The sequence below is a fragment of the Molossus molossus genome, unplaced genomic scaffold (assembly GCF_014108415.1).
Source record: "Molossus molossus isolate mMolMol1 unplaced genomic scaffold, mMolMol1.p scaffold_m16_p_16, whole genome shotgun sequence".
NCBI classification, from domain to species: Eukaryota; Metazoa; Chordata; class Mammalia; order Chiroptera; family Molossidae; genus Molossus; species Molossus molossus.
In genome coordinates this window covers 44915913-44941707 of record NW_023425351.1, presented here as the reverse complement: position 1 = coordinate 44941707, position 25795 = coordinate 44915913, and the positions used below count along the sequence as shown (strand labels likewise).

Below are 25795 nucleotides of genomic sequence, written 5' to 3'. Positions count from 1 at the left end.
GATGTTTCTCTCTCACATCAATGTTTCTCTCTCTCTCTCCTTTCTCTCTCTCTAACACAAAATAATCAACAACAATATTTATTGCCCTGGCCAGTTTGGCTCAGCAATTGGAGCGTTGGCCTGCAGACCAGAGAGTCCTGGGTTCGGTTCCCACTAGGGGCACATACCAATCAATCAATCAATCAAATTAAATTAAAAAAAAAACAAAAACAAAAAAAACATTTATTACAAAAAGATTTTGTGTTCTTATAAACAAACAAATAAATAAGCAAACTGTATAGTTGTATAAATCTAGTCAAATTGTTACTATTATGTGATGAGGAATTAATAGACTCAGTAACATCCTATAATGTGTAACTATGCCTCTGTAGAATAGTATTGGCTTTAGAGGCTGATGCTGGAGCACTTCAGAAAGAATTCCAAAAAACAAAATGGATGATTAGAACAAAGTAGAATTATTGTGAGACACCAACTCACCTGCAATATAATTTAAAATTGAACCAAATATTAGAATATGAGAAAAATGCAATGCTAAGAATGGTGCACTATATATACTTTAAAACTTTTTTTTCAGATTATGTCATTGAAATTCTATTTTCCAAAGAAGCAACTTTTGTGTACAGTTGTAATGATATCATGTTAGCACAGGGCACCTTAATTCATTAATGCACTGCAGATCAAATGATATCCTTCCAAATTATGCTCAACCAAAGCCTACTAAGTCATAATTAGTCTACACAAGGTGGTTTTGTCTATCCCTCACTGCCGGCTTTTATTAAAGGTGCTTCATTGAAATCATAAAAATAACCATTAAAATGCAATGAGCACCCATCTCTCTTTAATGGTGTTCTAAAAGATGCTTTAACAAAGCATAGCTTCTTTTGTCTATTATGATGCAGACAGAATACACATCTAAGACTCATTTTCTCCCTGGTCCCTCTATGATTGCTGGTATAGGACTTAGCAAACAGCCTAGTCTTAGCTTCATAAACAATGGCTAGATGGAGGAGACGTTGCAAGACCTGAAGAGTGGCAGCCTCTTTCTCCCTGTCATCACTGCTCTCAACGAGGGCCCAGGGCAGCGGGGAGCATCAGAAGACCCCTGTGGAACTGCAAATCAGATGTAGCTACTCTTAGTCTTCCACTGGGGTGTAGCTTGGAGGTGATGCCCAGCCTAGGGCTGCTGGTAGGTGGGGTGTCTCCCACTGCTAATCATACGAGATGGTAATGTCACAAGCAGTTCCTATCAAGGCCAGGTAAGATTCTGACATCTGTGCTAGCAGGGGATTTCATCTCTCCTGGCTTCATATTTCCATTGGAAAAAAACCTGCAGTAGAAAAACACTGTGGTGTCTCCATCTCTCTGTAGTGGAAGAGATGTATTTGGGGAGTTTGGAAGAAGTAGCTGAGCAAGGTGGTCAGTCCCTTCTAGTTTCCTCTTTATGTCTGGATCATCTTGACCAAAGAAAGGGGACACTCCAGCCACCCCTAATATACCACAGGTGGCCTGTCCCTTCAGGGAGGCCTGAAGTCCTGCTTAGACCTAGATGAATAAACGTATCAAAGGCAAGACTGAAATGTACAAATTGCAGATTCAAAATCACATTCTCTAATTGCCTTCATCAGAAATAAAACTGGCACTGGCCGGTTTGGCTCAGCAGTTAGAGCGTCGGCCTGTGGTCCAGAGAGACGCAGGTTCAGTTCCCGCTAAGGGCATGTATCTCGGTTGCAGTTTGTCCCCGGCCCTGGTTGGTCGTGAGGGTGGCAGCCACTCGATGTGTCCCTTTCACGTTGATGTTTCTCTCTCTCTCTTCCTCTCACTCCCTCCCACTCTACCTGAACGAAAAATGGAAAAATGTCCTCAGGTGACGATAAAAAAAAAGAAATAAAACTGATTTTTTTTTCTTTTTAATTTTAATCTGTCTGACTGCATTTTGGTTTTCAATTCATTCTATTTCAAGATTACAGGAAAGAAGTATTGCATAACGGTCTGCTAACATCTTTCCTGTCTCTGCATCCTGACAGTGTCTGCTGCTACCCAGAGCCTCTTCCTCTCCCCTCATCAAAAGTAAGCCCCAAATGTCTAATCCCCTCAAGAGTCTGATCACAGTTATACAGCCATGGGATTGACAGAAAATTTCACCTCAGCAGTGGGCTATCTTGCCAGCAGATCACCTCTAACTGTGGGAATTTTGTAGGTATGTCAAGAGCCTGCTGGTGATCCTTTGGGTGCACGGTTTTCTCTCCCTACTGAGAGATCTTAATTTGGTCCAGACTCCAAAAGACAGATAGAGGAGGCTATGCCTCTTGACCCCAACTCCTCTCAAGAACAAAAATTATAGTTTAATACTGTTGTTTAAAACAAACAAAAAAGCATAGAACAAGAGTGTTTTGGAAGCCAGGCATATTCCTTTAACACCGTACCTTTTGTCCTGATCTTCTTGGCTGTCACTTGCCTTGCTCATAGACAGCAGTCTCTTGTCTCGAGGAACCTGGAAGCATCAGAATCATCAGTCAGACTTGCATAGACGCAACTGTGACCACGTGTAGAGCTAGACACCAGCAGAAGCAAACAGTGGAAATGGAGCATTTTCCAGAAGGAGGTGACAGATTTGCTCTAGCCAGGAGATGGTTAAAGGTTAAGTAGGTACAATGGCAATGGACCAGACACAAAGGTGTGATGCTAAATGGAGGACCACAACAATTACAATTCTGCTGTGCTCTGATGACACGGGCACCTCTCCTGGACCTGAGCAACTCCTGAGCCCTCCCCACCCTGGGAGTAGATGGGGGGAAATGATAATGAAGGATGAATCAATCTGGACATCTAGAGCAGACAGAAAACATCTTGGAGTTACAACAAGCATCTAGGTAAGGAACAGGGACGACCCTCTACTCTGATGAGGGGCTGCAGGTGCTGACATGAAGGGGAGTGAACAGGGCAAAAGGGGGCTGCACAGTCCCGTGAGGGAGCAGCGCTTGCTATACCTGGACCACCCTTTACCCACCCTCTCCACATAGTTCAAGGACTTGCTTCCAGTCTTCCTTCTAATATACAATATTTTATTGTCTTCACATGCACAGTGCCAATTCATTGCCTGAAATATTATTGAAAATATCTCACTCCTTGTGAGAAGGGATAGCCCATCAGCAGAGTTTGTGATCACCATCTAATCACCCTCCAGCAGCTCGGGCTGTTTGCCTCTCTGTTACAGTGTTCACACATGGAAATAGTAGGTTTTGATTTGTTTGGTTGGTTGGATAATTTGGAGGTTTTTGTTTTGTTTTGTTCTTGCTAAATCTTCTAGCCAAACTCCTCTACATCTAAAATGCAGTCTGCACTATTTTGACATAAAAGAGCATTTATGAGAAGCATTTCCCTTCTGAATTCCCCTAACAATTCTTACACTTACCACTCACCTGAATATACATGCAAGCCCAGACAGCTGGACTAGGGAGACAACATAGCAGGGAGACTAAGGGTCAAGACCCAGACCAGGTTTTCTGGGTTTGAATCTCCAGTTCTACCACTAACTGAACTCTGCTTCACTTTCCTTATCTGTAAAAAGGCTTAATGGTAGTTTTATACATCACAGAGTTTTTAGTAAAATTAAATGAGTTAACTTCTTTAAAAGCATTTGGATTGGATGGTACTTTACAAGTATTTGTTAAACAAAAATAAATCAATTATAAGTCCTTTATTCACATGTCTACAACATTCTAGGCATTGCTGAGTGCTGGATAGAAATGTGATTAATAAAATACTGCTCCTATCATCTACTGAAGATGACATATAAGAATAAAATTGCAATACGCAGCACACCCATATTCATAGCAGCATTATTCATAATAGTGAAAACATGAAAACCCAAATGCCTATCTACAGAAGGATGTATAAACAAAATGTAGTATATACATACAATGGAATATTATTAAACCTTAAGAATGAAATTTTGATACATGCTATAATATGAATGAACCTTAAAATCATGATGAATCCCATGTAACTCAAATCCATATACTTCCCTCAGAATACCTGCCTCCTGGCTCAGCTTCCAATATCTCTTTCAGGACTGGGCATCAGCCTCTTAACTGGTCCCTTCACTCAGTCTTTGCAAATCCATTCTGGATCCATTAAGAAGATCCAGAGTGACCTTAAAAATGTAAGTTGGGTCCCATTATGCTCTAACATAACACTCTTCAATGCTTCCCATTATTCTCAGGAAGAAGGCATCCGGAAAGTCTCCCACCTCCACGTGGGCTGCCCCCATCACGGCCATGCATACAGCCACACTGCACCTCTGACCATGCAACACTCCTCCGACAGCAGAGTCAGCACACAAAGTCCTCTCTGCCTAGAACACATCCCACTGCCCTGCCCACCCCTACCCATGCCTTCTACAGGCTAATTTGTGAGCATACTTCAAGTCCCATCTAAATGTCAGTATCTGAGATTAGACTGCAATCTCCATGAGTGTCCACCTTGTGCATGGGTTTGTCCCAAGTGCCTGGAATATAGCAGGCCCTCACAAAATAACTGTTGAAAGAATAAACGCATCCATCAAAATGGCGAAGAAAAGACAGAACCCAAGAAGTAGAAGAAATAGGGATTCCAAACTAAAACATTACCACTCCCAAAGACTCGTGGAAGTGAATGTTACTATTCCCAAGATGCACTGATGCACAAGATACTCTGAACAGACTGTTTAGTCTACAGTGTAGGGCACAATGCAACAAAGACCTTAATTGACCTTTGGGTCTGCTCTGATCTGTGGGCCACTTTGAACCACATTTACTTCTGGTCTCCCAAAGACTATTCTCCATAGAGAAACTGAGACCTCTGAACTCAGGACCCTCTCTTGAGTCTAGACTCGCATTACCATCTATCAAGCATCCCTACCTGAACATTCTACAAGCACCTCACGCTCAACACATAAGTATCCTCCTTCCAACGACTTTCACCTGTACTCCCCATCTTGCTTAGTTCAGTAATCATCTTAGACGTCTTGCTCCTACTTATGGGGTTCCCCCAACTCTCTCTCTCACACACACACACACAATCAGTTGCCAGTTTTTATTCAAAGAAATACTTAATGATTTCTTGAACATAATGCTTTATCTCTATTTAGTGTTTATTTTGGTGACTGACTTAGGGAGAACTTCACATGCGCTGACCCAGGGAACCCTCACTATCATGTTTACTTCAGGTCTTCATCATTTTTTACCTGGACTATTGCAATGGACTGCTCATTGGGTTCTCTGCCCATAACCCACCTCCCTGTTGCTGCTGTAACGTGTGCAAATCATTTCTCTAACCTATAAGGTCTATGTTCAAAAGTCTTCAGTACTGGGCCCTGGCCAGTTTGGCTCAGCGGTTAGAGTGTCGGCCTGCGGTCCGGAGAGACCCGGGTTCAGTTCCCGCTAAGGGCACGTACTTCGGTTGCAGTTTGTCCGGCCCTGGTTGGTCGTGCGGGTGGCAGCCATTCGATGTGTCCCTTCACGTCGATGTTTCTCTCTCTCTCTCCCTTCCTCTCTCTCCCTCCCACTCTATCTGTACAAAAAATGGAAAAATATCCTCGGGTGAGGATAAAAAAAAAAAAAAAGTCTTCAGTACTGGAAGAAATGGTGCCAGATAGTATGATAACAATTACAAGACATTTTATTTTCTTCTTTTAGCTTTCCTGCATTTTTTTATAAACTAAAAATGAAAGACTTTTAAAAATTTTCAACAGCTTATAAATATGTATTGTCATTTATTTGCTCATTCATCCAGCAAAAAGCAAAACCATAGCATCTAGTCCTGGACAACTTTTTGAGAGAATAAAGCCTGGTCCACCAGCGTGGCTCTTCCAGAGGGATCTACTGCCTTTTGGACCAATCTGTACTGCCCATCCCTTTCAGACTCCTCCCCCACTGCAACCACCACAGTTCAGCAAAAGCGGTTTATTTGGATTCCACTGAATGCACCTGGGGTTTTTATACCTCATGTTTTCTCATCTCCTGTTTCCTTAGCCTGAAATGCTTTTTCTTCCTCTGTCCACTTGGCAAACCCTTCTCTCCTTCCCAGCAGAGCAGGTGTTGTTTCCTCTGGAAAACCTAAACTCTCTAGGAAGGTACCATCCTCTCCTCACTGCACCTGGAGCACATCCCTTTTACAGCACTTACTGCCGCTCACATGGTTATAGGTTTATAGGACTATGTCTGACCTAGACTGTGACCTCTCAGAGATGTTGAACTGGGTTCCATTTGCCTTTGGATGTCCAGTTTACCCCCGTAATATCTACTACCATTGCTGGAAGGTCACAGCTCCTTAGTAAATATTTATGGGGTGGATAGATGGATGAATGGATGGATTGATGGATGGATACTTAGATGCATAAACTGATGACAATACAGACGGACAAAAAACAAACCAACAAACTGGTTTCCTGCAGCACCAGAGCAAATGAGAAGCAACTGGCCAGAAAAGCACATTTTCACTAGAGCTGGAATCGGATGATTATGAACCACCAACTTCATCAGGGGAAGATAAAGTAAGTTAAACTACTTTTAAAAATAACTAACTAATGGAATCTGTCATGTTTGTCTGTCATGCCCAAAATTCATCAGAAAGTCATGTTTGACTTTAGAGGTACTATTAGGAAGTAACTTGAACAGGATGGAAAACTAAGCCAGTATTTGAGCCCCTAAATTATGAAAGATTCTAGCAATTTGGTTATTTTTATAATAACCAAATGGGTTCAAAAATTTTTTCCCCATTTTTAAACATTTAAATCATTTTTTATTTTTTAAATTTCAGTTAACATATAATATTAGTTTCAGGAGTACATATACCCCAGTGATTAGACAATATATAACCAAGAGGTCATCCTGGTAAATCTCACACCCATCTGACACCATACCTAGTTATTAGAATATTATTCACTATACTTATTTCCTATGCTTTATTTATATCCCCACAACCATTCTGTAACAATCAATTTGTACTTCTTAATCCCTACACCTTTTTCACCCATCCCCCCAACCCCTCCCCTATCTGGCAACCATCAAACAGTTCTGTTTTTTTCTGCTTGTTCACTTTTGTATCTCTGAGTCTGTTTTTTTCTGCTTATTCATTTTTTTGTTTGTTTGTTTATTAGATTCAATTGTTGATAGATATGTATGCCATTTTACTGATCCTATATTGCCTCTTCCTCCTCCTCCTCCTCCTCCTCCTTATTCTCCTTCAAGAAGACCCTTTAATATTTCATGTAATACTGGTTTGGTGCTGATAAACTCCTTTAGTTATTTCTTGTCTAGGAAGTTCTCTATCCTTTGATTCTAAATAATAACTTTGCCAGGTAGAGTGATCTTGGTTGTAGGTCCTTGCTTTTCATCACTTTGAATATTTCTTGCCAATCCCTTCTGGCCCGATAGTATTATGGGAGCTCCCTTGTAGGTAACTAACTGCTTTTCTCTTGCTGCTTTTATGATTCTCTCTTTGTCTTTAACCTTTTGCATTTTAATTATGATGTGTCTTGGTGTGGGCCTCTTTGAGTTCATCTTATTTTTGGATCTTTTGCACTTCCTGGACTTGTATGTCTGTTTCCTTCACCAAGTTAGGGAAGTTTTCTGTCATTATTTTTCAAATAGGTTTTCAATTTCTTGCTTGCTCTCTCCTTCCAGCAACCACATGATGCAAATGTTGGTATGCTTGAAGTTGTCCCAGAGTCTCCTTACACCATCCTCATTTTGGGGGGGATTCTTTTTCTTTTTGCTGTTTTGACTGGGTGTTTCTTGCTTCCTTATATTCCAAATAACTAATTTGATTCTCAGCTTCATCTGCTCTACCATTGATTCCCTGTAAATTATTCTTCATTTTAGTTAGTATAGCCTTCATTTCTGACTGGTCCTTTTCTATGCTGTTGAGGTTCTTACTAAGTTCATTGAGCATCTTTATAATCAGTGTCTTGAACTTTGCATCTGATAGATTGCTTGTCTCTGTTTTGTTTAGTTCTTTTTATGGAATTTTGTTCTGTTCTTTCATTTGGGACATATTTCTTTGTCTCCTCATTTTTGCAGCCTCCCTGTGTTTGTTTCTATGTATTAGGTAGAGATGCTATGTCTCTCAGGCTTGGTAGAGTGGCTTTAATGTATCAGGTGTTCTGTAGGGCCCAGTGGCACAGCCTCTCTGATCACCCACAAAGAGCACTCAAGGTGCACTCTTTCTGTGGGCTATGTATACCCTCCTCTTGTAGTTGAGCCTTGATTACAGTTGACATATCAATGGGAGGGATTTACTCCCAGACTAATCAGTTACAAGAACTGGCTGTGACAACCAACTTCTGACCACTGACCTTCGACCACAGAAGGATCACGGGTGCAGGGGCTCACCCCACAGAGCAGGACTTACTTCAGCAGGACTCTGATGCCTGCTGAGTCTGCCCCTTGAGTGTGTCAGTTGTGGAGGTGATTGGGTGGTGATGCTTCAACATGGTCTGAAGTTGTCCACTGTGTACACTAGCTCTGGGGTCTCCTGGGAGGTGCAGGCCAAAGTCAACCACCACCTGTGCCCTGCCCAGTGCCACTCGGCATGAGCTACACAATGATCTTCAGAGGGCTGTTACTTGTATGGGCTTGGAGGTGTCCAGGTGAGGCCAAGCTGCAAACCAAGACCGGCTGCTGTGAGTGCTGGGACTGGAGCCACTTACCAAGAGGTGCAGGGCAAGCTGAGGCCAGATGCTGCTTGTTTGAGAAATTTTAGGAAAATCCAAAGCATGAGCCAAGACAGGCCATTCATATGGAAAAGCCACGAGAAACAGCTTGGGTGAGCCTTGAAAGTTGGCTGGGGTGGGGCCTCAGTGAATCACCAGGGTGGGGTGAACAGTGATAGCCAGGTTGATGGAGTCTCAGATATAGTGCCCAGCTGCCAGCTCTGTGGGGGAGGGCGCATCAAAGGAACAATGGCCCCTCCCAGCACTTCTGTCTGGGAGACAGCTACCCTGCCAGCTCTCTGGCCCTGAAGCTGAACAATTCAGTTCCTCCTTATATGCCTCTGGTGCCTTTCAAGCTGCTGCCCAGTGCTGGAACTCAAGAGGAAGTGAGTCTGAGCAAGTCTGTGTGTGGGCCCTTTAAGAACTGCCTTGGATTCCAGAAGCCTCAGTCTCCCTCAGCCTCAATCCGTTCTTATTTTTACAGTCAGAAGATATGGGGACTTCTTTTACTGGCCCTGAAACCCTGGGCTGGGGGGCTAGTGTGTGGCTGGGATCCCTTGATTTTCAGAGGAGACCTCTGCAGCTGAGATATCCCTCCCGATTTTTATCCACCACATGTGGGTGTGAGACCAGACTGTTCTACGTCTCCGCTCCTCCTACCGATTTGGACATGGCTTCTTCTTTAACTTCCTAGTTGTGGGACTTCCATTCAGCCAGATTTCAGGCAGTTCTGCATGATGCTTGTTCTGTAACACAGTTGTAATTTTGATGTCGTTGTGGGAGGAGGCGAGTACTGCATTTACTTATGCCACCACCTTGCCCAGAAGTTCAAAAAGGAATTTTTTTGATGGCGAACAGTGTTCAGGACTGAACGGTGTGTCCCCAAAATTCATAAGTTTAAGCTCTAACCCCCTGTATTTGGAAACAGGGACTTGAAAGAGGTAATTAAGGTTAAGTGAAGTCATAAGAGTGGGGCTCTATTCCAGTAGGGCTGGAGTCCTTACAAGAAAAGGAATAGACACCGGGAGCACTCACACAGAGAAAAGGCCATGTCAGGACACGCCGAGAAGATGCCATCTGCAAGCAAGAAGTAAGAGAGGTCTCACCAGAAACCAACCCTACCAGCATGTGATCTCAGACTTCCATCCTCCAGAACTTGAGAAAAAGAAATCTGTTGTTTAAGCCACCCAGTTACGGCAGCCTGAGCAGACTAATACAGTGTAGTGGAATAGACATTGGGAAACATACAGGACTGACCTGTGACCTTGAGTTAGTCTCACTTAGTTGCCTGAACGATAAAACATAAAACATGGTGGGCTTCGCTGCAGTAATCCTATGGTGACAGTTTACAAATGCAGGTGAAAAGACTTTGATTTCTTCTCCCAGGAAACACCAAATGGCAGATGGCACAGGTGCTGTGGCAGGGCCTGGAGCCCCTGAGGGCCCTGGAACGGGAGGCCGCAGGGGCTTGGGTGGAGGATTGGGCTGCTGTGCTCAAGAGGCTACTGCCGATGCTCCGTATCCACAATGGCTACAACTTGGCAGGGGCTGCACTGCCCCCTGGGCAACGTCACCAAGGCCACCTCTGAGACCCACAGCTACCTCATCGCCAAGCTCTGGAAAGAGACTGTTCAGTCTCCCCATCGGGAATTCACTGACCTCCTTGTCAAAACCCACACACAGTTTCTGTGCAGAGGATCCACGTTCCAGCTGTGGCCACTACATAATTGTATTAAAAAAGTAAATAGATAAAGTGAATTAAGCATGTTTTTTTTCAAAAGACTTTCAGATGTATAAAATAGTACACTCTGATATGCCTTTGCCAGCTTCTAAGGACAGGGACACCATTTCTTGAGTGCCCACTGTGTGCCACATACTCTCCTCTCTGGCAAAACCCCCCACTGTCCCCTACGGATAATGCACTGCAACCTTAGGAGGAAGGAAAAATGATGCATATTACAGAAACAATCGCATGGCATTCAAAAAAGGTACTGAGTGTATAGAATTTAAATAATAAAGTGGTGAGAATTGTTACAATGACTTCCCAAAGTTTATCCTCAAAATACAAACTGTTTCATTAACATTGTATTTTACTATACAAAGAAGGTATCATCAAGGTAGATTTACCTTTGTTATAACTTTAACACCAGCACATATAAGCTATGAACATCCAAAGGGCTAAGAGTAAGGCCTGAAAACTTTGGACACAAAGTTTTTGGAAACAAGACTAATTCTTTCTTACTTAAAATGTTCCAAGAAAAATATAGTAAAGTTTATATGAAATAAAAGAAGCCATGTTATTATATTAATATACAACTTCTTAGAAAATATTTTATTTAAATATTTTATATCCTAAATTAATAAATTAATCATGGAGAATAGTTATAGACCTGGCTACAAATTGAGTTTTATGTAAAGTCCCTACTCTGCCTCTCAAGATATTTACAGAAAGTAATATTTCAACTCCTTTAAATATTAAAAATGTAGAAGAGGAGAAGTAATCCAGATGACATATTTACTATTAATTATTCTCTGGGAAATAAAATACATTACTTTCATAAATTACTAATGATTTTTGTTTTGATATATGTTTGTCTTTTTCATTAATACAAAACAATTGCCATCTAATAAAGATAGATGAAATTAAGACCATTTCACAGTGATGGATAAAATCTATTTTAAAAATAGAACAATAAATAAGAATAAAACTGTATTTCTTTAAAATATATCCTAATATATTTCCTCCAAGCCATATAAAACTAGTAACAAACATTATTTTAATATAGTTATAAAAGTTACAAAAAGAAGTTGTGATGACCCAAGTGACTTGATAGGGGCCGCTTTAACGATGTGCTAATAGGTTTTTAAAACCGATAAAACTATCGAGTTTGAACTATTTTTTATCATAAAGGAAACTGCTCATGATTGCTTTCTAAAGATGAGAACGTTTCCGAACATTATGTATTACCACCACATCCCATGAAGCTGAACCCTCAAGAGCTGGCCTCGTACACAAGGCAGTCTAGCTGATACGTTCTATGTTTCTGTGCCATCCTCAATAAATTTTGAAAATTTCACTCCAAAACATGTAGAATTCATCTTCCCATTTTTCAAATGAGCTCCTCATTTAAAAAAGAGTTAAAAGTATAAAACAACCACAGAGAAAGAAAAACCCTACCATGAAACCATCTTTGTTTTCCAGGCTCTTTTTATTTTTTTTATTTCAGGTGCTACCTGTTCACTGGAGGATACTTCCCTACTTACATGAAATGTACTTTAGACCCTAACACATCCTTTCATTGAGAGCCTAAGCCCCCAAATTTAAAGTCCCTCTTGCCGTGCCAGGAGCCATGCTGGAAGTTTTACACCTTCACAAGAGGGCTATCAAATCTGCCAGATCTGCTTTATGGTAAGAAAATCAGCATAGACTGGTAAAGGTACCAGCAGAATATCCTCCATCTATTTCTCCAGCACTTTCTAATAATAGAAGATTCATTTATTTGAGTTAAAAGTATCCTCATTTAATATTCCCTAAATGGTCTGACATGTAAATTACTCATACCTTGTTTTGCATCTTAGATAAGGCCAACTTGGCTTGGCTTTCATTCATCTCCCCACAGAGGGAGCCCTCCTGGGTGTTTTTGTGGGGAAAAGGGGAAGAAGCAAAAGAGGAGTGAGTGATTGCAGGGCACTCTGGTGGCAGAGTGGGCCTGGGAGCAGTCCCAGAGCTGATGGCCATGGGAGATCTTTGGAAAGCATGACAACTCTGGGTTAAGAAAGCAACAGGGACCAACACAACTTTGAAAAGTGGAGACTGCTGAATGGAAACAGGAAATGGTGAGCAGGAAGGAAATAGGAAACTGAGAGCGAAACTTACTTAAAGGAAAACTGTTCCTCTTCGGCTATTTTCTCACAATAGAGGGAGAGGGGATGTAGGGAATCGGTTCTTATTCTAAAATAAAAAGTTTACTGTGTCCAACCAGCAAAATAAACATCAACATCCTCACCTTTGAGCCAATTCCCAGCATTAGCCAATGGGGTTTACAATCAAAGCAGGCAACAATTCTCCTCATTCAGTAAATATTTGTTGATATTTTACACTTTACTAGTTCTAAGGGAGCAGGTCATACCAGATATACAGTCCTTTATAGTTGAGACAGACCATTGTTTGTTGTTTGATTTCTTGAAATACTATTTTGAAGGATTCATAGGACAGTATTTTTGTAATATAAATGTATTACATTTATTTTATCTTAAGGGTTTTTCAAAATATTTAGTACCATCAAAACAAATGAAGGCCATTAGGGTTGTAACAATATTAGGTTTTGGAATTGCTACAAAAGTCTATCCCAAAGCATTCATTGAAATATTACTTATAAAACTGAAAAGTCTAGAACCCCTGAATATTCTTATAAAATGGAAATCTAAAAGCAACCTTCATGGCCAACAACTGAGCGATCACTAAATTATGGTACAGCGACACAATGTAATATTCTTTAGTTACTAAAAATAATAATCATAAAGTAAAAGTATTTGCAATGTGACATGAAGTAGGAATTATATGTAAACAATAGGTATGCATGTGAACAGAGAACACAGAAGTAAATGTTCCCAGTGAAAACTTCCTCTGGTGGATGGGAAGTTGTGCTTCATTGATGAGCAATCAGGGAGACAATGAGAACAGAAAGAGGTTGAACTCCACAGGAGTGTAGAAACACGATATGTTCTCTGTTTGTTCCCACCACTGAGGGGAGGCCCTGGGGGCAGGAGGAGGAGGGAGGTGGGGCTGCAGGTCTACCTTGTAGTAGTCATACAGCAGGCCCAGGGCAGCAGCGCTGTCCTCATCACCATTAATGCTCATCATCGCCTTGGTGGCTGCCGTCAGGGGATTCTCCAAATATGACTTCCAGGCTTCATCCTCACTCGTGTAGGCTCTTCGGGTGTTGAACGGAGGGTCACTGGGCATGGGCACTACGGCCACCAGTCGCTTATTACTGTAAAAGCGAGAGAAATGTGAGATTCATTATCAGAGAAATATTCTTTTTCCCACTAATAATATACACATTATATGGTTAATTTGTACTTCCCCAGAATGGAAGGGAAGGGAAGATTAAAACGAAAGTGACTTTCACATGGCACTGATAAAGCCACTGGTTTTTTTCCTCTCTATGAGAAGTAATAATGGTCTTTGAAAGATTGTATAAATAGTGCAAGTTGGTCCCCTTCACACTTGGTTTTCCATACCCAATCATTCTAGGAGCAAAATCACTTTATTTGATTCTTCTTCATTAATGAATATTAGAATGAAACCCTGTGAAGAAGCAGGTTTTACTTAATTCTCTGAATTCTAATTAGAAACATGTGCAATACATAAATGTAATCACACATTACTGATTACTTAAAATTGTCTTATCTAGTTTAATCTACATTTGAAATTGCTAGAGAATTAGAGGCTACCGTAAGTCTCTTAATTTAAAAAGGCAAGATAAGCTACTCTGCAAATAGGAATCGCAGACATAATAAGGCATAATAAGGACGAGAAGCAAAGTGATGAGACAGTGTTGCCACAGAATCCTATTATATTCAAGTGACTTAGAAGCTACAGGCTACAAAAATCACCATGGAGAGTGAGGAGCGTGTCTAGAGAATTTTTTGTAGAGATTTCAGTAGAGAATTGATAGAAAGGGGCTGGAGTAATCATTTATTAACCCTAACCAAGCCAAACTTAGGTAAAGCAGCAATTGACGAACAAGGCAATTTCTTAAGGAGGATGTGATAATGACTCGAATATCCAAAGACCAGTCAGTCCTTAGCGCCCCCAGTCAGGACCCCAGCTGTCCAGTAAAGGAGCCTGGAGAGGCTTGGCACTCACCTCCCAGCCCTTTCACTTGTTCGTGGAAATAGAAACAAAGCGGAACAATGAGACTTTGTGTTTCAGTAACACCTATGTCCACTCACAGTAACATGACAGGGACAAGTAACAGGACTGATAAAGGCAACACTTACACTAATCAATGGAAATTCAGCCACCAAGGGCCTTTGATGATCATTCAGTTCTAAAAGAGGTCCTTTTTTTGCCTGGCTGGTGTGACTCAGTGGATTGAGTGTCATCCCATGGACTGAAAGGTCCCGGTTCAATTCTCAGTCAGGGCACATACCGGGGTTGTGGGCTCGATCCCCAGTAGGGGGTGTGCAAGAGGCAGCCAACTGATGTTTCTCTCTCACATGGATGTTTCTCTCTCTTCCTCTCTCTCTAAAAGAAAAATAAATAAAAGAGGTCCCTTTTTGTTGACATTCCTACAGGACCTTCCGTGGTCGATGGTCTCTTAGCTCACTTTGTGATGGAGAACTGGTGTGAACCCACAACAGTGTGTAGCAGGTCCTTCATGTGCTGGCATGGTGCCGTGCACTGATGTAAGGTCAGAAAATAACAGTGACACTGGCAAGATATATTTGGGGTGGGGGCAGGAAATTTACAATAAGCAGTTTGAATTCTAGGCTACTGATCTCCTGGCCCCTGATATGATCTCTTAGTGCCAGTGGTTTGGTAGAACTGATTTAGGATGAAAGGTTAGCTATTAACCCAATTGTAAATGAATTGGATTAAAAGGATATAATCAAGTTTTGGGAAGTAAGGTAGAAAAACCCTGGTGAAAGGGTTTATTAACCACCAGGCAGTACGGTGACTTGGGAGTAGCACAGACCCTGGCAGTGAGTACTTGCTCCCCACTTACAGGGGTAGAAAACTGTCTGAGCTTCAGTTTCTTTGAGCCTCAAGTAAGGATAGCAATGCCCACCCTACTGACCTCACAATGTGATTGTGAGAATCAAGTAAAAGAATGGATAAAATAGAGTTTTCTAAACTGTACCTGCAATGCCAAGAGCAGGTAGTATTGTCACTGCACAGTTCTATGCTCCTGTTAAGTGTGCGGGTATACCAATGTTTGGTAAAATTGATTATAATTGAAAAGTACTAATGACAATCATTAATTAAAGGGAACATGAAGCTGTCATTTAGCACTATTCCATAAGTATTTATTAAGAGCCCAAAAGGTTCCAGACATGCTAGCAGTGGAGGATAATGAGACAGGTGCTGCCTTGTAACTCGTGTGCCTGCTGTCCTTTGGGGCAGAGATAGTACCACAGAGGGATGAGTGTGAGAAAGCGAAATGGACAGGGTCATGAAGGTACAGGACAGAGGGGACTAACCTAGTTAGAGGATCATGGAGGAACCGAAGCGTCTACAAGGACCTGAAGGACAGGTAGCAATGTGCTGGTCAAAGCTGAAATGGGCAGATGTGGGAAATATTTTTTAAGATGAAGAATATTTTGGTAATGCAGAATAATAGAATTTTCTGACAAAAGGAGCACATTTGTAGTCATTTTTGGAGACTCGGCTAGGGAAATGTATAAGCTTTGATCTAACAGTGTAATAATAGCATTTCCGTGTTGTAAAAATTATTAATCATATAGATAAGGTTGGATTTGGAGACAGATACGTTGGTGGACTCCTAAGTCTACAGGTGGAAGAAATAAGGCCGGTAGGAGAACCAAGAAGGCAGAGGTGGCGGGCACATGTTGTGGCAGTGCCTCCCCCCCCCCCCAGTTGTTTAGTGGGGCCCACCCTGGGTGACTGTTTTGCAGCCATCACTTAAAGGGTGACTTGGAGGATTCTGAACCCTAATCATTGCCCATGAGGGCCCAGGTATCATGCACATTTCCTAAAAATACTCAGTCCTACAGATAAGAACGAAGAGCTTCAAGTTAATTGCAGTTACCTCGCTACCCAAAAAGATGAGAATTTTATTCTGTTTCATGCCTATAAGAAGCACATACTGCTGGAGGAGGGGAGTGTTCGTTCCTACACTGGCGAATTTCCAAAAGTTTAGCAGGAAGTGCCAGGCTGAAGGATAAGAGCCAACTCTTGATCTATACTAAGTAGTGACCTGATTCACTGAAGAGACTTTTCCTTGAGTCCTGACTCTCTCCTGCTGAGCTTCCTGGGTTGCTGATTTCATCTGTTCTCAGGACAACTGTTCCCTCATAAATTTAGATTCATCAGCCTCTCCCCTATGATGAAATGATTGATGAATCCTTGCACAATCAATGGAAAGAAATATTCTGGGAAAGCACAACTTGACTCGTTACTTCTTTTAATATTGCAATGGCCAAAGAGACTCCTATGCTCTTCCCTTTCACTGTGTAATGACTTTGGTATTTTTTTTCTTCACAGATTATAATCTCTCTGGTACAAAACACTGTAGAATAAAGCTTGGTTTTATAACCTGGTACAGTGAGCAAAAACGGAGACCTGTAAAAAAGGAAGGTTTCACAGAACAGCTTTTACCAAAGTTTGCAACAATTTCTGTAGATAATTTCACCATTGTGCTAATTCTGCTGTGATCGACTTTTTACTTTTTATTTTTTAATCCTCACCCAAAGATATTCCATTTATCTTTAGATAGAGTGGGAGGGAGGGTGGGAGGGAGAGAAACATCGATTGGTTGCCTCCCACATAACCTGACTTGTTTGCGGAGACTGAACCACAAGGGAGGTACGTGCCCTTGGCTGGAATCCAACACAAGGCTCTTTGGTCTGAGAGCTGACGCTCTAACCGCTGAGCCAAACCGGCCAGGGCTACAAAAAAGATATTTAAAGAGTTGATCACAGCAGCCCTGGCAACCAATGAGTCTCAGGTTCAATTCCTGTCAAGGGTTTGTGCCTTGGTTGCGATTTGTCCCTGGCCCTGATTGGGGTTGTGTGAGGGGCAACCATTCGATGTGTCCCTCTCATGTCAATGTTTCTCTCTCTCACTCTCTCTCTCTTCTGCTTCTTCTTCTCTGTCCCTCTCAGTCTATCTGAACAAAAATGGAAAAATATCCTCGGGTGAGGATTAAAAAACAAGAATAAATAAATATATTTTGTGTAGCTTTAGGTATGTTGGGTTCTAGGTAAAAATCAACTATAAACTTGATCTCTGGTCCTTCTCTGGAGAAATAGCATTCGCCACAAGGATAAGGTTGTGTTAGATCACACGCATAATTATTTTTCTCAGTTGTTTTCTTCAATCCACTACTTCATTTTGTGGGTGTTGGGAGCATAGTTGAGAGATGAGTCATCAGCTTCAGTAGTGAAAGAGGTGGAGCAGGCACTTGATTGAGATCATAACCAACAAGAAAAGCTCCAGATCACTCAGTCAGAGACAACCTACCATCCCCCACCCCTAAGCATTCATAAGAGTCTAATGCAGGAATGCTTTCTTTGCTGGAGAGAAGCATATGAAACTTAGCACACAATGTCTTTACCCCCTAAAAATATAAGTAGTAATAGTCAACAAATCCATTTCACTTGGGATCACAAAACAAAAATGAGGAGAGTGAATTGTGCACACAAATGATCACTTTCAATCCATTTCTTTCATAACGCCTAGAAGGGCATTGTTTTTTGTTTTGTTTTAGGTGTTGTTTTTGTTTGTTTGTTTTTTTCTTAATCTAGGGGGAAGATGGTTTTGGAGTTGAATAAATCTCAGTTTATCCTATGAAATTCTCAATGATACTTCCTAGAGTTTTCCCTCCCACATTTTTCCAGAATTGCCTTATATGACCAATGGCATTTGGCAAAAGTAAGAGTATGGTACTTTCAGAATTAGATAATAAAGTCTGCAGCTCCATTCTGGGAAATCTCTCTCTCTCTCTCTCTCTCTCTGCCTCTGCCTCTATCTCTTTCTCCAGGAGAAGTAAACTGATACACTGTGGGGAGGAACTGAAACCTTGACCAATAGCTAATGAGGAACTGAGGACCACCAACCACATGAGTGAGCTCAGTAGATTCTTCAGAGTGAAGGCTTAAATCAATCATGGCGCCAGGTGAGAACTTAACTACAGCATTATGAAAGACCCTGAGCCAGAACCAATCGGCTAAACTGCTCTCAGATTCCTGACTATCAGAAACTGTGAGATAACTAATATTTGTTGTTTTTACTGCTCAGTTTATGTTACCCAGCAGTAGAAACTTAATTGTCTTCTACAAGTTTCCCTGCTTTTTCCATTACCCTTCCCTCCAGTCTATTCTCAACAATCCAGCATCTAGAAAATCCCATTAAAACCAAATCACATCATGTCATTCTATTTTCAATCCAGCGGTAATGCCCCATTTCCCTTAGAAGTCAAGGTCCTGCCAAGAGTCTGCCAGGCCCTACAGGATCTCCCCTCCCTTATTTCTCAGACCTCCTCTCCTAATACTTTCCTCGTTACTCATTCTGATCCTGCCATACTGATAACCACATCTCTGCCTCAGGGCCTTGGCTCCTGCTGTTTGATCTTCTGGGAATGTTCTTCCCCACACATACCCAAGGCTAACTCTCATTTCCTCTAAGTCAAATCTCACCACAAAGAGACTTATCCTGACCACCCTATTTAATGGAGGGATCTGCCACCACCCCTCACCCATCCTGGAATTTCTAATCTTTCTAGAACTTTCTATGTCCATTACCCAGCTCTCTAATCTTTCTTTCTTCCCCAGCAGTCACCATCTTCTAACATTCAATGTAGCTTTCTTATTTATTACGTTTAGTGTTTATTGCTTGTCTGCCCTTGTGAGAATGTACTCTCCACAAGAGCTGGGATTCTTTGTTTTGTTCATGGCTACATCACACTTCGAACTGTGCCTGAGACATAGGTGGAATTCAATTAACATTTGTTGAGCGAGTGAATAAAAGTTCACTGAGGAATTAAAGTAAAAGTTGGTGTTTCAAGTGTTATGAAGGGAATGGGGGAGCTATATTTTTCATGTTTTGATAAAATCAATTTACAGCATATTTGTAAAGTTGGTTGTGAGCTATGAAGTTCTATACAAATGCAAGTTGCCTTAATTTCAGGAAGTATAATTATAAATTTACTTTAATAACCATTGATCCCATTTAAACTAGTTTTGTCTCATGTCCTTATTATTGTATTCAAATTAAATGATATTTCATTCTTCTATTTTCCTTAAATGTGAACTACAGTACTAGGAAACCAAGCAAATGTACGTGCAGACCCAAAGAAAGCAAACGGCTGCTATTCAGGACCCTTCAGGACCCTTCCTCCCACCTGTTGTCCATTATTCCCAACAATGACTTGAGTTGGGGAAAAAAATTTTCCACCTAGGTCAAGGGATCTCTTTAAGAAGAAGTGAAGCTTTTATATAATTCTCAGTCAGGATTTCATGCTATGTCTCTCCTTCAGTCTCCTCCTTCCTCCCCTGTCACACAGAACCTTTGTCTGGATGTGGTATGAATTCTGTTCTCCAAATAGAATATTGTTCTTTTTCTTTTTTTGGTATGTGTTCCTAGCGGGAACCAAACCCAGGACTCTCTGGTCCGCAGTGGCCAACACTCCAACCGCTGAGCCAAACTGGCCAGGGCCAAATAGAATATCTTATGTTTTTTTAAACAAGGAAAAATAGTCTAATTTATTTCCAAACTAATATCTCAGATCAATAGAATACTTATACTCTGAGTGTTCAACTCTTGGGCCTTAGTCCTCATCCACTTCAGTTGCTTGAGGCTCAATCTACTGTAGCTAATTACTCACATATAATCATTTCAGCTCCCCAGCGTGATGTGTGTGTGTGTGTGTGTGTGTGTGTGTGTGTGTGTGTAAGGGACCTTATTCAGAAACTAAACCTAAGAAGTGACAATTATTTTTTCTTTTGGAATCTTAGCATTTTCTCCATTAACAAAATAAGACTCTCAAGTGGAAACTAATGAATCAATCATCCTGTCTAGGGTAATGTCACAACTTAAATGCCAAGGATGTTAGTCATTTCACTGCTGGTTTTCTGTAGTAATAACCCTCCTTTTAGTGCTTGGCTAGAGGCAAATCACAAGAGATAACAGACACTTTCCATGTAAGAGCAAGATTTGAAATTTATTAGGAACTTTCTACACTGAGCATTTGTCCTAATGACTCTAACCTTTTGCCATTGAAAAAAAATCCATGTAAGATTTAAGGGAAATGAAATGAATCCACAAACCTGGAATGATATTGATAATCTTCATGTTGAAAATATGATACCCTCCACATAAAGGCATAGTTTTTAAAAATTATGAACTGTATCACAAAACTTACACGTATAGAAATTAAGATAGTTCCATTTTTAGATACACTAATAATAAAATATTCTGATCCACTAATTGAAGCATATCTATGACACATGCTCTCTCTCTCTCCCCTCACAGCTTTGCTAGTACCCTAAGCATGATTTTAGGCAACTGATGAAATAATCCAGGACTGAGATTGAGAGGATTAGGAATACAATGAAGAGGCTGCAGAAAAGGCGTGTCATCGGGTAGTAGGAGCAACCATAAGGAGAAAGATGTCACAATGGAAAGTGTAGAGAATTTGGCCTTGGCCAAGTAGCTCAGTTGATTGGAGATTTGTCCTGTGCACCAAAAGGCTGCGGGTTCAATTCCCCATCAGGACACATACCTAGGTTGTGGGTTCAATCCCCAGTCAGAGAGTCAGAGTGCGTGTAAGGGAAGCAACTGATCAATGTTTCTCTATCATGTTGATGTTTCTCTTTCTCTCTCTCCCCCCCTTACTCTCTCTTTCAAATCAATTTATTTTAATGTAGAGAATCTGAAGAGATCATAGTCTATGAAATAACTAAAGTGTGTGTGTGTAAATCTAAATTCAAAATATTTATAGTGATTATGGGTGAATTTTTATTTGCTTCTTTCAACTTTTCAAATAGTCTTCAATAATAAAAAGTCACACATACTTATTGAGCACCTACCATATGTCAGATAATGCTCTAAACCCCTGACATGGGTTATAATAATCTTAAAGTCAGGTATGGCAAACGCCCTTTACACAGATTGAACAGCAAGTGCTAAGTAACTTGCCAGGGTCACGTAGCACTCAGCTTAGTCCAGGATTGCATACCAGAGCTCTTAAGCATCTCTCTCTGTTGCCAATTCTTAACTATGCTCTATATTCATAGTCAGGAAAAAAAAAAAAAGGTCACTTGAAAAGAGGGAACTACACACAGACTGAATACAAGAAACCAATGTAACAGGGATTTTCTTAAATGCAAGTAAAAGACAGGATTTCCAAATTCAGAATTCTAGAGAAAGTGTGCAAAGGGGAATTCTATAAACTTGAATATGAAGACAATGTGTTTAGATTATTGGTAGAGTCCAAGGTGCTGGAACATTCTGCAGGGTATGTAGTATATCAAGCAACACAAATAAATCAAGTGGGTGAAGGATAACAACTCCTCGTTATTTATTTTAGCTTGACATAGCTAGAAGCCAACTTTTCCAAATACCCTGTGGGAAAATGTTATATAATTGACATGATATAAATATGAATTAAAGAATTAGAAAATACTGGGAACATTGTATTTACATACTGACCAAAAATACAATTTTTAAAGGAAAGAGTAATTTTTAAAGCAAATCCATTTTAAAAATTAAAAAGAGAATTTGTTCTTTAGAGGAACTTATTGTGCTCAAATCTCCAGCAGAAAACAACCAAAACACAAAAGTCTCTTAGCAGGCTGCAGGAGCACACGCTCTGTCCTGGGAACACCCTGCCTTTCCCGCCCTCTCCTCCCCCAGGCGCTGCCTTTATCTTTGTCTCCTAAGTGCCAGGGCCCTTCTTTTGCCTCTGTAACTTATTGCCTGAGCCCATTTCTTCCAACATTCATTTTTTTTTTTTGGTGGGGGGGAGCTCTGTAACTTTCTAAATAAACTCTATCTTATAGTATAAATAAATAAATAAATAAATAAATAAATAAATAAATAAATAAATAGCTTCAGGACAGACTTACATCTCATGACCATTTCAAATGTGAAAAATTTCCCTAAAGCGAGAGAAGTAATCATGTGCATAGTCAATGTGGAAAGAGAAACTTTGCCCGGTTCTAGAAGATAGAAAGCAGAGGAGACTGAAATAGAGGAGAAACCAAAGTCAAGATCATACCCCAGCTCTGGTGTAGGAGCGGCGCATAAGTTAGCACTTGTTTTCTCTCTGAGCCTGGAAACATCTGAGTCTTCAGGGTCTATGACCAAGCCAGTCATACACTGTTCCTTTGGTACAGTGTACCCAAAGGAACTAGCTACAGTGTTCACTTCTTTTTTTTTTTTAATCCTCACCTGATGACATTTTTCCTTTTTTTTTTTTTTCAGATAAAGTGGGAGGGAGGGAGAGAGAGAGAGAGAGAGAAACATCGACGTGAAAGGGACACATTGAGTGGCTGCCACCCGCACGACCAACCAGGGCCGGGGACAAACTGCAACTGAGATACGTGCCCTTAGCAGAAACCGAACCGGGGTCTCTCTGGACCGCAGGCCGACGCTCTAACCAGTGAGCAAAGCTGACCAGGGCTAGTGTTCACTTCTTAAATACAGAATGATTTGGCCTTTGTGGGGCCCTAGGACTAGAGAGAGAAACAACTTGTTAAAAGGCTTAGAGTAACTTCAAACAACCAAATGAAAACCAAGAATAAAATTCAGCTTTAAACAACAGGGAAAACCCTCTAATGCGTCCAACCCCCTTGGGCCTCACTTGTACATATAAAAGGAATCTTCCAGGAGCCCTCAGCACCTGTGGTCATCCCTTCATTTACGAGAACAGCTGCCCTGGCCGGTTTGGCTCAGTGGTTAGACATACGCCTTCGGACCTAAAGGTCATGAGTTCGATTTCCAGTCAAGGGCACATACCTGGGTTGCAGGTTTGATCCCTGGCCCCCATTGGGGTTGTTCAGGAGACAACCAATCAACATGTCTCTCTTACACTGATGTTTTTCTCCCCCTCCCCTTCCTCCTTTCCACTCTATCTAACAATCAATGGAAAAGTATCTTCAAGTGAGGTTTAACAACAACAACAAAAAGAGAACAGCCCACTCCGGAGAGAGTGAGCGCCACTTTGCCGACAACACTGCCAGCTCCGAGAGGTGATCAAACCCCACCTTCCACAGGAGAATCACCAGATACTTAAGGAAACTAGACAGCAATGAAGGAGAAGCCCCAAGAATGTCAAAACAGTGTATGGATGAAGAAAATAATGTTGGATAGAGGAAACTAGTGTTAAAAAGAAGATACTGCATCTACAAAGCAAGTTCAGGTTACTATGAAAAAATAATAATAACAAAAGAAGTTATGTAATTTCTGAAATAAAAATAAAATTTTGGATGAAGTTTGAATCAAAAAGACCAAAAGTACTGAATGATATAGGAGATCTAAGCAAGGAATTTTACCAGTTTTTTAGAGAAAAAAGAGAGAAAAAGTAAAAAGGCATACAAGAATAGATTCGGAAGTATAATGTTCAATTACCAAGAGTTACAGAAGAAAGCAATGAAAAGGAGGAAAGGAGAAAATAAATAATCAACGAAATAAAAGGAAAGAAAGGTCCTCTAGCTGAAGAGAAACTTGAGTCTTGAGAATAAAAGGCTCCAAAATTGTGAAAAAAAAATAACAATAAAAAGAAATATGTGGAGCCATATCCTGTGAAACGTCTAAGTTAAAGATTAAATAAAAAAATTTGCCCCCAAAAAACTTGAAAAAGAACTAAGCAACTTTCAATAAAACAAGTCAGCCAGGACACGTCTCATCTGCGTCACTAAATGCTGTAAGACAAGAGATTTGAACATGGAATTCTGAACACAGCAAAAGATAAACTAGTGTGATGGCAAAATGAAGACATGTTTAGTCATGAAAAGATTCAAAAACTATTCCACTCATATATCCCTTTGGAAAGAATTATTCTTCAATTCCAAGTGAAAAAAGACATTCATGGGTAGAGAAGAAAAGTGATATAGCCATCAGAGTATCAAATAAACCAGTAAAATATTAAATTGACTGTAACTAATTTCCGATCATAAAAATAAAATTTATAAAACTAAGAAAGGATTCTTAAAGATAATACCAAACTAGAATAAAGTATCTGAAAGGTCATAAGAGAGTAGTGGTTTAAAAGTACACTGAAGCCTTAGGTGATGTATCAGTGAAAATTCTGCTGCATATAATGTCATATAAATGGCCAAGAGACATATGAAGAAATGCTCAACATCACTAATCATCAGAGAGATGCAAATTAAAACAACAATGAGGTATTACCTCACACCTGTCAGAATGGCTGCCATCAACAAATCATCAAACAACAAGTGTTGAGGAGGGTGTGGAGAAAAGGGGACTCTAGTACACCGCTGGTGGAAATGTAGACTGATGCAGCCACTATGGAAAACAATATGGTGTTACCTCAAAAAATTAAAAATTGAACTTCCATTTGACCCAGTGATCCCACCTCTAGGAATATACCCTAAGAAGCCTGAAACACCAATCAGAAAGAATATATGTACCCCCATGTTCATAGCAGCACTATTTACAATAGCTAAGATCTGGAAACAGCCCAAGTGTCCATCAGTAGACGAATGGATAAAAAAGCAGTGGTACATATACACAATGGAATACTATGCAGCGGTAAGAAAGAAAGATCTCTTATACTTTGAGACGACATGGAGGGACCTGGAAAGTATTATCCTAAGTGAAATAAACCAAACTGAGAAAGACAAATACCGCATGATCTCACTTATATACGGAATATAATGAACATAACAGTCTGAGGAATACGGTAGACCCAGAAACATGGAAGTAGGGCACAGACTGACAACCCTCAGAAGAGGGTGTGGGGGTGGGAAGAGATAAACCACAGAACTTATATGCGTGTATGTATAACCAATGGACATAGACAACAAAGTAGGGGATGGAGCGGGGGGGGGGATGGGAAGGGGGGTGCCAATGGGGTAAAAAGGAGAAACATCTGTAACAACAACAAAAAAACAATAAAAAAAATCAATAATAAAATAATTATTTTTTAAACTCCAAAAAAAAAAAAAAGTACACTGAAGATTTTCCTTTGCACAGAGAAAGAGTAATGAATAATGATTTAGTCCTGATAGTGATAGAAAATATAAGTTTAAATGTGTTTATTAAAAATTCAGTGACAATAATTACTAGGACAAAGACAGGATGAAGAAATTTTAGAGCAGCAATTTTCATGTCTCTCAGATACTTTCAGAAGTCTGTAAGGTCAAAACTATTTTCATAATGATGCTAAG

At 40.6% G+C, this 25795-nt stretch overlaps 1 protein-coding gene across 1 annotated transcript in view; it reads right to left on the bottom strand.

The window, feature by feature from the left end:
* Positions 1 to 25795, bottom strand: part of GRHL2 (grainyhead like transcription factor 2) — a 168538-nt gene that overhangs the window by 101086 nt on the left and 41657 nt on the right. The window contains exons 2-3 of the mRNA XM_036264003.1: positions 13491 to 13686; positions 2424 to 2491 (exon numbers count right to left, since the gene is read on the bottom strand). Coding sequence (XP_036119896.1) covers positions 2424 to 2491; positions 13491 to 13686 — 264 coding nt within the window. The remainder of the gene's footprint in view (positions 1 to 2423; positions 2492 to 13490; positions 13687 to 25795) is intronic.